This window comes from Ctenopharyngodon idella, chromosome 15 (genome assembly GCF_019924925.1).
Source record: "Ctenopharyngodon idella isolate HZGC_01 chromosome 15, HZGC01, whole genome shotgun sequence".
Classification (NCBI taxonomy): domain Eukaryota; kingdom Metazoa; phylum Chordata; class Actinopteri; order Cypriniformes; family Xenocyprididae; genus Ctenopharyngodon; species Ctenopharyngodon idella.
The window spans coordinates 23,506,354-23,521,912 of NC_067234.1; the positions used below are offsets into that span (position 1 = coordinate 23,506,354).

The 15,559-nt window shown below is 36.4% G+C and overlaps 1 protein-coding gene across 11 annotated transcripts in view; it reads left to right on the forward strand.

Moving 5' to 3' along the window:
- Positions 1 to 15,559, forward strand: part of ncam1b (neural cell adhesion molecule 1b) — a 106,759-nt gene that overhangs the window by 31,336 nt on the left and 59,864 nt on the right. For all 11 annotated transcript variants that reach the window (XM_051863114.1, XM_051863121.1, XM_051863110.1 and 8 more), the window contains exons 2-3: positions 12,181 to 12,255; positions 14,183 to 14,392. In XM_051863114.1, the coding sequence (XP_051719074.1) occupies positions 12,181 to 12,255; positions 14,183 to 14,392 (285 nt within the window). The remainder of the gene's footprint in view (positions 1 to 12,180; positions 12,256 to 14,182; positions 14,393 to 15,559) is intronic.

Consider the following 15,559-nt stretch of genomic DNA (forward strand, 5'->3'; position numbering starts at 1 on the left):
TATGATTTCAGTCAAACTAAAGTGTTTAAATTTTTGATCCCTCAAACCCAAACTTTAGCATATGTACTTGCCCTACATTATTACGTGCATGAATACTTTTATTTATGTGGCTTGTTAAAGGTGCAGTAAGCGATTTCTGAAAAACACTGTTGATCCTGCCATTCCTCTGTCACAAAAATAATGAACATGCAGAGATGAGTAGTTCTGCTTATACTGATGATATATCAGCAGTCTCTTGTCCAGTCAGATTCGAGGATCAGAACTAACTGTTATACATATAACAATATGTATAACAGTAGAGGTCTGTGCGTCCCTCCATGGTGTCCCTCCATGGATATGCCTCCCCAGACCATCACTGACCCACCACCAAACCAGTCATGCTGAACGATGTTACAGGCAGCATAACGTTCTCCACGGCTTCTCCAGACCCTTTCACGTCTGTCACATGTGCTCAGGGTGAACCTGCTCTCATCTGTGAAAAGCACAGGCCGCCAGTGGCGGACCTGCCAATTCTGGTGTTCAATGGCAAATGCAATCGAGCTTCACGGTGCCAGGCACTGAGCACAGGGCCCACTAGAGGATGTCGGGCCCTCAGGCCACCCTTATGAAATCTGTTTCTCTCTTTCTACAGTTTTTCTACAAATGTCCGTCTTGTTCACTCTCTCTCCTCCTCCATCATGAGTGAATTCACCCCCTATTGCTGATTGGCTATAAGAGTATTTTGGTGCTCTGTGGATCTGTCCAATCCACTTTGTTTTTTCTTCTATTTACACAGGCAGGACTATGTACAAACACTTTTTTTCAGCACACACAGAACAGACATCTAGCAAATATTCACAGAATTGTTTGTTTAGGTGTTGAATTAAGAGCATTTCTCAGAAATCACTTACTTCATCTTTAAGGAAAGCTGTACAATTACTTTTCAAGCAAACAGACTTACAATATTTGACTGGAGAATGGTAGAAGGCATAGACTTACATTTGAAGAAAGATTTAGAGACCCGAATATAATAGAGACTTAGGTGTAAGATTTTGTGCCAAATGTAAAATCATGGTATATTTCAGCTAGTATGCATTGTGTTTTGTCACTTAAACTTAATATAATTCACATCATTTAAGTATATTGTAGTTTAATGGAAAAGACAAAACTGTGATGTTTCAGATATTAAAAGACATTAAAGGGTAATCATTTAAAAATGTCAGCATTTTTGTCTGCTTTTTGCATTGTAAACAGTACATGCTGTACTTCAGAGGCACTTTTATTATATAATGTCAAGATGTGGGTAGGGCTATTTTTAGCATAAGGCAAAAAAAAGAAAAAGATAATACTGTCTCACTGGATTTCCACTAGGTATTTCTTAAAAAAAAAGTATATTATTTTATATGTGTATATTATTTTATTGTTTATAGTATTTTATAATAGTTATTAATAATAAATTAAATCCATCCACTTAAACTATCCAAAATATCAAAAATTTTGGCCATTAGGACAACTAGCATTTGGCTAAGTGTATGTTGTTCTCCTCAGTCCCTGCTCAGGCTCTGCTCATGGTGGACTTTTCCAGTGGTGGTCTATTGCATCCTATTCACATGGATTTTACGAGCAGAGAGGGATGGGGGTTGGGGGGCGTGGTTTCCATAGCAACGGGTTGCAGGGACGATCACTGTGGTTGTGGCATGATCAGCAAGCAAATGCAAGCCTGACTTAGCAACCACTTGCAGCCTGATGGTTTACCCCGGATTGTCCCCCATATGCAAGCGACTGACCATATTATGTAACGTCACTCCCTGGATTTATTGCATGCTGTTTCACACAGCCAGTTTGTACAGCTTGCGTGTATTATTTTATATCAATAAAAAAAAGTCAGAGCTTGAAATACCCGTAGCTCAGCAGATTGCCGATGGCGCCCTCATTTGGGAGAGGGTTTCTCCCGCCCCAGGGCTGCGGATAAGTAGCTCATCATATTCTCCACACAGTGGCATCTCTCTGGGTGCAGTGCCGACTGTAAATACACAGCGGTAATCTGCTTAAGCTGGCCCATGAGCCAGTGCAGCGTGACAGGTGTCTTACACATACAGTAGCTCCTGCAAAAATAGCAGCAACAGCAGCTCGAGTATTAAAACTGTGATAACAGTAGAAACTGTAAAGCTTGTTGTACAGTATTAACTTGTCACGTCAGCACTTTATACCGAGCAATGATGTGACTGGAATCAACTTAATTATGTGGTGAGCGTCATCGACACAGTGGAAGGAAAACACTGTGCTACTTGATGTTTTACCCAACGAGAGTCGCAAATTGACAGACCGTGAGGTAACTCGAGGAATTTGTGCAAAATGATAGACTTTGGTAATAATCCTTCTGCAAACAAATTAGATTGCAGTTATCACAAAATCTCATATATAGGTAACATGGAATGACATTTGTAACCCATTTTACTTTTTTAATGTAATGTATTTTTAAGTAAAAACATGATTTTCAGTGAAGGGAAAAGGGGAGATATTTAACCCTTTAATGAACAAGTAAGGTATTACTTGTCGCTGGCATTAGCACAGTCATTTGCTTATAAAGTTAATAGATAGTGTTAATAGATAATCTTATGTATCTACTCTTCAGCACAATGACTTCAACTTTAACAGAAACTCTTTTAAATGTCAAACATAACAGCATTAAACACTAACAAGTTTTTATACATGAAAACAAAACAGGGGAGGTACTTTACCAATCAGGAATTGATTGAATTGGATCATGATTGGATCTCCTAAAACTTTGCCAACATCCGTTGGTTGAACGCAAGTAGCCTTTGTGATGTCAGGAAAGTTTTTACATATTGTTTCATTTTTTTTTTTTTTTTTTTTTTTTGTATTTGGATTAATATGCACCACTGAAAACATTAGTTAACTTTCTTTCGAGATATACAGTAATACAGTACAGTATGTTTAAAGAATTTTTAAAACATTCTCATTGACCAAATAATATTACTGTTGCCTTTAGAAATAGGTTGATTGGGGTTATTTTATTCTACACTCTAAAAAATAATATATTGGCTCAACAAAAACAATTAACTTTTTTTAAATTAATTTTTTTGAGTTATGACAACTTTTAATTAAATTACGTTCAAACAACAAACTACGCAGAGTTAGAGGGACTTAATAATTTGTAGCATAAACACAAATTTTTAAGTTGATTACTTAACAAAAAAAATAAGTTGCTCCAACTGCTTGAGTTGTAGACCTGGAACCAATTAATCTTATCTCTTTCATTTAAAATCCACAGCTAGTAGAGCACATGTTAAATGTAACTTATTTAGTCTGTGAATTTAATGAAAAAGTAAGATATTACTTGTCACTGGCATTACCACAGTCATTGCTCATAAAGTCAATAGATATATATAAAGTGTTTACCTTCATGTATCTACTCTTCAGCACAATGATAACTACAAAAACTTCAACTTAACAGAAACTCTTTTAAATGTCAAACATAACAGAATTAAACAATAACAGGTCTTTTTGTTGCCTTATATTTTATGGAGTTTCTATTTACACTAAGTGCAAATAGCACCCCTTGTTGGCAAATGCTATTTACACTAGCTCTGCCCACCAATGTCTGGTTGGGCCACTCAAGCTTTAAGAAAGACATGCAGAATTCAATATCTTCAGTGGCGCAGCAGTAGAGAGTAAGGCTCGCAAACCTGGCTTTTAACACGATCTACTCGGGTTTGAATCTGCCTTTTGCTGAGCTCACATTTATTTTCAATAAAAATCAAAATAATGTTCTAAAAGTGGAAATAAACTGCGAACGAGTGTTTAATAATATTAAAGCATTTATTGGGTAGGGTTAGGGGAAGGTGTAGGGAGGGTTTTTATTCTCCCAATAAGGCAGCATCCATTTAATAATTTTATCTACTATAATAATATTGAAGGTTAAATTAACTTATTTATATACAAACACTTAAATTACACTCGATGTTTTTATTATAAATAAAGTTTAGAATTACAAAATCATATTTCTACTCTAGTTCGTTTTTTTGAAAAATAAACATTTAAATTGCGGCTGTCATAACTGATTTATTCAAACATGCATTAAATATTGAAGAACATTATAACGAATATGTAACGGTGCATAGCTATATTTATCAGAATGCTGCTTTCTAGAGTTCACTTTTCCAGCTGACTAATGAGTTTATGGTCACTGAATCTGTTTTTCTGAGGTTAATGTGACGTTACGTGACACTGTTTACAAGCTGTTTTATTGACGTCTTTCCAAGGTTGAAACACTGATTGAGCTATTACAAGAGACATGATACGGATTTCGGTAAGTTGTACTGTATATTTTAACATACCTTCAGATGTTTATTCATGTTTATTTCGCGCTGTAACTGGTAGCCTATTAAAGCGGAGGAGAGGATGTTCGTATGTGCTCCGTGCTGCCACTTCTCTTTAACGGCGCTAAAGCGATCTGTCACGTCACATTAAACAGCACCAAAACGGTATTTATTTTTTGAATATCATAATAAGATGGACGTCATTTGAAATCTGAGACTTTGCTTCATATCAAAAGTAATAAAACACAAAGATTATTGTGATTTATTGGATGGGAGGCGCGCAACATGTTCTGTTTATTCATCAAATGAAAATAGACTAGACTAATTGATTCTTGGGATTTAAGAATCTATATCGGTTCGTAAAAATGATAATCGATTAAAATCGAGAAATTGATACTTTTTACCCAGCCCTAGTAAATAGAATCTTACGCTATTTTCACCTAGTGTAAATAGCATATGGCTAAGAAAATGCTGCTATTGTCACTTAGTGTAAATAGAATATATTGCTATTATTATAGCTGCTGCCTATATTTTATTGCCTTTACTATTTTTCTCACACACTATAAACAAGTTTTTATACATGAAAATAAATACCTGTCTTTGTGTTTTCAAAAGGCAGACCCTTGCAGGGGATCATCATATTTAGAGGTCCTTGGCACTAGAAGTCTGAAAACCCCTGGATTAAACAATTGACCAGTGGTGTATTGAGCCAAGCTGATTGGTTTTTTTTCTCCAACATCCCTGTTCTTTCACAGAGTTGGCCTCATTCAGAACAAATGTACCATTCTGTAACCTTTTCAGATGACTTTTAGTTGTTTGTGGCTTTTGTAGAAATGAGTCAACCCAGGTGAATGGAACAGCGGGGTGTAAACAACAGCGTGGTACCCATGGGGCTCCGAATCTGGCTGCGTCTTCAAATGCCACTATGTAAAACAACGGCCCCACAGCTTTGAAAATAATACAACACTATGTAGAATTCGACGCAGCGCTGTGCATGGAAATGTCATCATCTCTGCGTTCTCATTACATATGTTACATAGCCCACGGCTCTGCTCCGGTGGATCGCCGGACGCCCCTGCCACTCGGCTCATTAGCATACTCTGCACACACACGGGATGTCACGTTGCCAAGCAACAGCGCCACATCAAATAGAGAATGTTGTGAGCTGTGTTTTTAGAATTGCACTCGTGGAAAAAGGTACAACACCTTCAGAGACCCGAGGAGCATCTAATTCAGAGCAAACATGCCTTATTGGTTCAGTTTATATTATCCGTGTTTACGTGCACCCAAATGCACCTTAAAAGCTGAAACTGGAAGTGCGAATAAAAGCAGATGAATGTTCTGTACCAAATAAAATGCCTCATAATTGAGTCCCCTCTCTCCCCATTATCACTTTTATCATGGCTCTTTTGTGCAGCCTGGGATTAAAAGGTTTCAGAATGCATTTTAGAGCTCTTCTTGCCTGCTATCAGTTTTTTTTTTTTTTGTTTCCTCCTTTTTTGGTGAACAGAGCATTTAACATTGAAGCATGTAAACACAGAAGCCACTCGTGGTGAATCTAAGTTAAATCAGAACTGAGGTATCGGACAACTTGTTAAAATGATTAACTAATTTGCATTTGAACAATGTAAATTTGTGTTAGGCAGAGATCAGAAGTTCGCTCAGAGATGTATTTCTCACACACAGTACTGAAGCTTCAGAATTAGACAATTAATCAAGCTACAAAAAGAGTTTTTTTTAAACATGTCATTTTCAATTAATGTCTGAGACAGATTGTAAATCTTCCCCCCACTTTGTCTCAACTAAAAATAAACCCCGTAGTTCATGTGAAGTCATTGATTTTGTCCTAATCAGGCGTGTTTGCAAAAGGAAGACTGCGAAACTGCTGCATAACGTAATGCAATTTCAGCCAATCAGAATATATTTTGTTTTGATCTGAATTTTGACTTTTGCACAGTGCTAGTGTTATAATGTTGATAATTTCCAAGTTACTTTTTAAAATAGCTAATGTTTAACAGTTATATTCCTTTGTCACCTTAGTTGCTTGTTCAACTTTGTTTACAATTTTGTTAAAATTCTTATCGTATTAAAATCAGATCTGTGTTTTTGTTATTTGACAAAACTGTCTTGGGAATTTTTTATTTTTTTTATCATGGTGTTGTCATTTATTTTTAAATAGGTCAACTGAAATCACCTTTAGAACAGAATATTTTTACTGAATGTCATTTCCAAATGAATTGTCAATTTATTATTTAATCGTATACGCTACCGTTCAAAAGTCTGGCGTTGCTAATAATTTTTTTTTTTTTTTAAAGAAATCTCTTACACTCACCAAGGCTTTTTTTGTATCAAAAATACTGTGAAAACTGTAATATTGTGAAATATTATTGCAATTCAAAATAACTGTTTTCTATTTTAAAATAACATTTATTCCTGTGATGGCAAAGCTGTAACATTATATCAAAAACAATATATATCGTTTGTCATTTTTGATCAATTTAATGCATCTTTGCTGAATAAAAGTATTAATTTCTTTCAAAAAAAAAAAAATAAATAAAAAATACTTGTCCCAAACTTTTGAATAACAGTGTGTTTGGCAAACAATGTTCTAGCTTCGAAACACAAAAGTCGCGATGCGATAAGATTTCAGCGACGAGCAATTTGACTGTCCACACTAGACTATGAGAAGCGATAAAATCAATCAAAAACCACAGCCAATCAGAAGAGAGTGTGGGCGGGCTCTCTCGGCAAGAGCACAGCAGACCCAATGAAATGGGCAAGTATATAATAAAATTTATAAATATCACACAATTTAAACATTGTTTAAGGTACATACGGAGTGACTGAACCAATCTTTGTCATAGAATACACTTGTTTGTTCGCGTTGAGTTGACAGTTTGAACGTTCTTGTGCACATTTATTTATTTTCAAGATCTGAGGTGAATTAGCCAGTTGTTTTCATTACAGCTAAAAAGCTGGGAACACAGAATGATATTCAAACGCTTTTAACATTAAATAAAGCACATAAACAGTACCTGATATTATCATTGCTATACTTTGTGTTGTTGTTTCAGTCGCTGAGAAATAGAAACCGTTTCTAAAATAGAATATTTGCGTGTCGCCGTTGCGGCTGGTTAGGACAAAAACTCAGAGTAACATGGAAAAGATACTTTTTATCGCATGTCGCAAAATAATGCGTCACGAAAAATTAAGTAAAGATGACGAATGAACAAGGAAAAACAAAAATGAACATACAGTACACAAGAGTATATACAAGCTAGAGCTCATTCTTAGTCGCCAGCAGCACACCAGATCCAGACAAACAATCAAACTCAAAACTGTCCTGTTACTATAGTTTACATTACAACAACAGCATATCTTGGTTCTGTGAAACAGCAAAACCAATGTTACTCATGTATGGAGCAGAAAGAACGCAACCTCAGCGTCCGTTTTCAGGCCTTCCCGCTTCAGTCTCTCCAGTGCTGGAAAGCTTTTTTAAATATTAACACGGGTCCTAATGCTCTAGCCTGATCATAACCCTTCTTCTTCCAGTGATATTCCTCTGACTTTTTCTGTTTTGTTAATGTCTCCAGCCATTTCTCTTTCTGCAGTCTTTCTTCAAATCTCCCTCTTGCTCACTCTTTCCTCCCCCATCATGAGTGTATACACCCCCTGTGTTTGGTCTGATCCACATTCAACAGCATTTCTCAGAAATTGCTTACTGCACCTTTAATTCTAGTTAAAGCTTTCAGTGTGAATGTAGCATTTCTGCATTCACTCCAGACTTTAGATTTAGTCTCTTATGCTTCTGATTTCCCGCACTGCTAGTAAACGGTTGGTTTCAGATGTGGTTTCCCCCCTGACATTTCTCATGGAGTTTTTTTCTTTTTGTCATGAAGAAACTCTTCCTTAAGGGATGGTAACCTACCCATGAGACCACCGTCAGACTGCAGGCAGTGATTTGAAATCGACATCTAGTACTAACCCAGCTGGTTACATGCAGTTCAGTTATGTAGTAGAAAATAGCACAAATTCATGTATTCCCAGTCTCCAGCAGTGATGCTGAGGAAGAAATGCCTGTGAATCTCTTTATCTCTTACTTTAAGATTCAGTGTGACAGTTCTGCAGGGCCATTTGATTTCCCAGAGGAAAATATGAAAGAGGATTTCAAATAATATGGGAAGTCAAATGCTAAAATTTAAGATGATTCATTCAAATATTTGCATACAAAACATGACATACAAAAAATAATCCTGTCAACAATGTTCAAATGTTTTACATTTGCGTCATTTTGGATGTGATAAACAGATGAAGTGAGATGATGTGTGTCTGGGTGGGTGGGGCTGTGAGGACAGAGACACATCCAGCTGCAGTCACGAATATACACACACACATACAGAGAGAGCTCCCTCATCACAACAGCACATACTCACGACTCACTGAAAAATAGTGCATGAAACACTATTCACACATCCATTGATTTCTCAGATAAAGACATCTGTCATTTACTCACAATCATGTCGTTTCAAACCTGTGAGTTTCTTTCTTCTGTGTAACACAAAAGAAGATAGTTTTCTAAAGTGTACTGGTTGCTTTTTACAATGAATGGATACTGGAGCTTTCAAGCTTCAAAAATGATGCAAAAGCACCATAAAAGTATCATAAAACTACCATAACCTTTCTCACTGTTCATCACATTTTTTTCTATTGTGTGATATTCAACTTGATATTCACTGACTTTCTTTCCTTCCAGTGAAACCGGATTGAACTCAAGAATTGAATCAGACTGATTCATGAATTAATCATTTAGACTGATTTTGTGAACAGCTTAAGTCATTAAAAAACAAAAAAAGATCTGAGCAGAAGTAAATGTCAAGATTTTCAGCCAATTTTAGTCTGTTTCTCACATAAAGGCGACTTTAGTTCACAAGTTATGCAGACCACATTTATGGTGCTTGACCACCCCAGGCTTCATTCACTTTTATTATATTGAAAAAAAAAAAAAAGTCATTGTATATTCACTTTTGTGTTCCACGAAAGAAAAAAAGTCACATAAATGACATGAGGCTGAGTAAATGAAAAGACAATTTTCAATTTTTGAGTGAACTATTCCTTTAAACATGAAACAGAAATTCCAGAAATTAGGAAGTGTCGTGTACATTGCTGTTTTTTTTTTTGTTTGTTTTTTTTCGGTCACTAAGGCTGTTGTCAAATTTGGTTCAATTGATTTGTAAGCCATTTTCTGCAGAGGTCAGCAGCAATGAGATATGCATTATAATACTATAACAGGCAAATTATATGCCATCAATAGCTGTTCTCTTCCACAAGTAGAATGGATTGCTTTCGTTCCAGGTATGCAATATTCTGTTCCACAGCCTCAATTGACCGTTTGCAAATACCCGCCCTCTTTCGTTACTGTTATGTCTGACAAGCTTTGCCGTTCTCACGCTACACATTATGTTCTCACACAGTGAAAAATATACAGCACGGAGCAAAGAGGACACTGACAACGCGTCGACAGACAAGACCGAGCGCAGGTTACTTTCGATATGAAATAAAGTCTCAAATGACAATTTTTTTTAAAGAAGTTTAAACCATAAATACCGTTTTGTGGCTCTTTAATGTGTCGTGACAGATTGTGAACCAAATAATCAAATAAACATGAATGAACATCAGAAGGAATGTTGTTTCAACCGCGGAAAGACGTCAGTACACACCTTTTTTCAAGTTCAAGTCCACCGACGTTAATCTACTGAATTCCCTGACTGCTTTGTCAGACATAATGGTGGATTCGGCATTATGATTGGTTAGATTGCCTGTCAATCAAACTCCCAGCAAAGGGCTAATTGGTTTTCAAGTGGTTCCTTGAAAGTTGGCATGAAATGAAAATTCACCCTGTTTTCTAAATGCATGTTATAGAACATATTTTGGACAGTTCATCCATGCAGCATGTTTCATTATCAGAAAAAAAACATTTTGACCTTGTAATGTTTAATCAAAATGTCATAACTGGACCTTCCTGTGAAAAATGACAGACTTCTCTGTGATGAAGTATGCAGGACTTCTCTAATAATTCTCTAATAATGCATAAAAAAGTCCCCGTCCTACATTTACTTTCTCAATAAGCAGTTACACTCGGATGTACATCACAATTTGGAAGAAAAGATCTGTTGCCACTTGTTTCATTGCAACTTTAAAGTGCCAGTTTTCTTTTTGCTGCCGTTCAGTATGTAAACACCTTCTTCACATGTGAAATGAAATGCTTTTCTGTGTTCATATGGCCTACTAACAGCAGGTCCAATATATTTTGATTTGCTATCAGGATCCTCTCATTGGGATTCTTGGGACACTGGGACATTGGGATCCTTCATAAGAGCTGTATGTGCTACACACAGCCAAGAGCAGCTTCTTTTTCCTTAACTGGGTAACCCAATTTTCTGATCACCAAACAGACTTTGCTGACATGTGAATGTGGGCATTAATGTATTCATCTTTCTGACATAAATATAGTTGCAGAAGTTCTGAACAAATCTGTTTTTGTAGCTTTATTTCAGTAAGTTGTCTTTTATAGAGAGAATTTTTCAGTTCTGAAAGTTACAGCATGTTTTCAGATGATCATTTTCAAGCATAATTTGATTATTATGCTTGATAATTTCCTTTATATCCTGTATATGGTCCTTCTAATAGTGTAGAGGTCAAATCTGTCTTTAGTAGAACAAAACCGATCACTGTAGGCAGCATTGTTCTTGTAATTCCTTAAAGTGATTTCAAGCGGCGACTTCAGAGATTAGCGGTCTGTGTCCATTACACACACGACTCCAGTGTCACCATGCATCTCCCAGCATGCCCTGCTAATGAGAGGCTAATTAATTTAAAATCCTGTCCTCAGCAGAACTTCAGCTTTTTTGTGTCATTCCCAAAGTTGACTGCTTTGCCAAGTTCACAGATTAAAGTTGTTTTTTTATCTAAATAAAGAGTATAAATGTGTGAAGACACATGAAATAAATGGCCCTTCCACAAAGAACAACAAACATCCAATTGTATTGATTGAATATGCTGATTTAATTGAGGTTTACCCTCGTCCGGCTTTGTCCATTTATTAAATTACCTAGAAGACTAAAGGCCACCATCTGTGAGCGGATCAATTTTGTCTTCAGTCTGCTCTCTTTGTCTTTACTCATTTCCCAAATATCCCCTGTGTTCCGACATATGAATGAGAAATGAGTAACGGTCTCACTGAAGTTAACGCCCAAGCTCTGGGTTTTACGTTTCCTCAATTGAAACATATCGATCTGTTTTACTCTTTCCATTCCTAGAGTTTCTGAGGACAAAACAGACAAACCAAACAGGCTTTTTGGCCTAGCTAAGAATGAGTTTAAGTGGGGATTGAGAGCTTCTCCGAAATAAATCTCAGCGTAATGGGATGCATTTATGACATAGTGCTGAATGCGCTGAAGCCACCGTCAGACGCAGCGACAATAAGGCAATAAATGAACCTGCAAAACTCTAAGGAGGTGAAATGGCCGAGTTGACAATGAGCTTGTTAGCTTCACTCTCTGTTGTCGCCTCTCGTTTAGTCGGATCAAAATGACGCGCCGTTGTTTATCTGAAGAGCCTATGACAGAGGGGTTTCCATAGTTACTTGTGCGGCTGTAAAAGTGAAGAGATCAGCTGCTTGCGTGGAATTAATGAAAAGTGCTCTCAGAGACTGCTGAATTATGCATGTGGAGAAATACAGTTTGAAAAGTTTCTCAGGTGTGAGTTGTATGATTATTTTTTGACTAACTTTAGCTCTGTTATAGCAGGTTTGTTTGATGTTTTCTTGAATCCTAATACTGTTACTTTTCTCTCTCTTCAGTTTCTCTGCAGGTCGATATTACACCTGCACAGAGTGAGATCAGTGTTGGAGAGTCTCGGTTCTTTTTGTGTGAAGGTAAGTTCTCATATTGACCAGGAACCTTGCAGCCCTCATTACAGTGCTTTGAGGAGTTTCTTCAATTAATTCAGCTTCTACCGATTACCGCAGGGCTTTGTTTTATAGATAATTTCAGCCTTCATTATGCCATATGTTCTTGGTTTTTGTAAGCAAGGAGGAGCAAGATTTTGTTCCAATGAATTTCCGATGTGGGCGAAGCGAGTGGCAGGCAACCAGGTTACTTCTGGTTCAGAATCAGATATTGATAAAATATTTGGCATTCAAACAAACATGTCATTATGTTCTTTGCCTACCAAACTGTGATGGGTCTGTTTATCCATCTGTATTGCATATTACTGTCAATCTTTCTTTCTCTCCTGCTGTCATTTAACCAGAAATTTTAACACTGCTCATTTTCTGCTTTATGAGCAAATGTGTTTCCTTCAGGAAAGGCAGATTTAGTTTAGAATGGGTCAAGCTATAGGAAAGGGGTTGTTTATGGGTTTGTGGACGATTTCAGAGAAAAGAAGGTATTAAAAAAAAAAAAAAAAAAAAGTGTCATTTGCTGAATTTGACTAAACTTTACTGTTTCATTCTTAAGAGTTTTTAATAGTAAGAATTTTATTTTTAAAAAAAATACAGTAAAAGTAATATATTGAAATATTATTACAGTTTAAAATAGCTGTTTTCTATTTTAATATATTGTAAAATGTAATGTAGTCCTGTGATAGCAAAGCTGCATTTTTAGAAGCTATTTTTTTTATTTGAAATTTTAAAAAATAAACTTTTGTAACATTATATATGTCTTTGCTGTCACTTCTGATAAATTGATTATATCCTTGCTGAATAAAAGTATAAATTCCTCACCCCAAACTTTTGAACGGTGGTGTGTGTGTGTAGAAAGAGAGCAAATACAAACTATTTTTTTAATGTAGGCATCTTTCTTGGGAGTTCGCCCTCGCCCACTGTTGCCTTTATCTTGTTTACTGGGGTTTTTAAGCCAATATTCTTTGTAAAACTGCTATGGAACAATATTTATTGTGGAAATTGAATTTGAGTTGATAATGTTTCTCAACAGATTTACATCTAACTGATAGTGGGTTGCAAAAAACAAACTTAATACTATTTCCTGTTTTTTATTTCTTTTGCCAATTGAACATAGGGGTTTTATGTATTACAATATATATTTTCCTTTTAAGACCCCTGACGGGATCATCATATTCATCATCTGTTCACTTGTTGATCGCCTGTTGCTGACATAGTCATTTTCTGTCAGTATTTAAAGATGTGTGTCCCCTTCTAAAAATCTGGTAAACCGTTTTAGTGGCCTGATGTCTGATCCTAAAAGGTTGAATGGAAGTTTGTTTGGTTTTTGTGACCTAAAAAAGCATCTTCTAGATGATTCATTTACTGAAATAGTACACTACTGTGAATTCAACTTTAATGTCACTGATGGTGTCCTGTGTCAGCAATATCACTGAGGACCCAGTAAATGAGACCCATGTGAATAAGGCTTACAAGAGGAATACGTTAAACCTTTTGTGTGCATATATCTCACTTTGAAAACCGTTTTTCCTGGTTCCACTCTCCTGGGTTTCATTTGAAGGCTCAAAGGCGTGGAACAGCGGCTCTGATAATTGCTCTCAACACTCGAGTCTTCACCAGAGCTGTGTCCTACGGTCCACTGATTTGGGTAATAGACTGGTAACCTGAGAATCGGTTGAAGTTTTAGGTTGTGCTTTCTGACAGCTGTTGTGCCAGCGACACCTAATCCCAACCGATTCACGCAAATAATTCAATCGCATCAGGCCTGATTCGTTTTTGATTGATTCATCTCTGCTCTGTGGATGTTAAACCAGCTTTATTTTTTACTTTATTTGATGACACATTTAATACACAAGATCAGCCCATGAATGCTGATATGTTCATTTGGTATGGGTTGTAGTTATTGGTGGGGCCAAGGAAATCGACTGGTTCGCTCCAACTGGGGAGAAAATCGAGCCTGGCAAACAAGACGTCAGCGTGATTCGCAACGACGAGACGTCTTCCACTCTCACCATCTACAACGCAAAGGTTGACAACGCTGGGACGTATAGATGTGTGGCCAGCAATGGTGATCAGGACGCTGAAGCTACAGTCAATCTGAAGATATACCGTAAGATACCTGTTTATGATTCATCTGTGCTGATAGAACATATGGAAAACATGAATTTAAAAGTTGACATCACAAATTTAATTGTGCCATTTTTTGTAGTTGTATGGCAAGCACTTATGAAGTTTGGCACACTAGTTAGAGAGGGTCTGAACATTCTTGGTGCCAATTATGGGGTCCGTCTCAATCTCTCTAGTACCATCAACAGTTTAAATTCGCACTTATGCTTCTGCTTACTAGGGCTGGGTAAAAAATATTGATTTCTCGACTTTAATCGATTTTTATGAACCAATATCGATTCTTAAAATCCAAGAATTGATTAGTCTATCCTGTTTGCAATTGATGAATGAACAGAACATTGTAGCACACCTCCCATCCAATAAATCACAAAAAGCTTTGTGCATTGTTACTTTTGATATGAAACAACGTCTCAGATTTCAAATTCTGTCCATTTATTATGATTTATTTAGAAATTAAATACCGCTTTGGCGCTGTTTAATGTGGCGTGACAGATCGCTGTAGGGCATCAGTTCAAGAGAAGAGGCAGTGCGAAGTGCACGTGAACGGATCTTCTCCTCCACTTTAATACCAGTTACAGTGCAAAATAAATATGAATGAACATCTGAAGGTTAAAAGATACAGTACATCTTACCAAAATCCATATTATGTCTCATGTAATCGCTCTGTTTTAACCTCTGAAAGACGTGAATACAACAGCTTATAGTATGTCACATAACGTCAAATTTACCTCAGAAAAACCATATTCAGTGACCATAAACTTGTTAGTCAGCTAGAAAAAGATCTCCAGAGAGGAGCTTTTTGCTAAATATGTGCACCATATTACATATTCATTATAATTTTTTAATGTTCTTCGATATTTAATGCATGCTTGAATAAATCCATCAAGTTTTTATGACCATTTAAATGTTTATATTTAAAAAAACGATCTGGAGAAGTAATATAATTGTGTGATTGTGAAGTTAGTATTATAACTTTCATTTTTATAAAAACTTCCTCGAGTGTAATGTAAACAAATCAGTTAATTTTAACCTTCAATATTATATAGTAATGTAGTCCCCATGTATAGTCTACAGCAGTGGTTCCCAATCACATTCCTGGAGCCCCACCAACACTGCACATTTTGCATGTCTCCTCAATCAAATACACCTG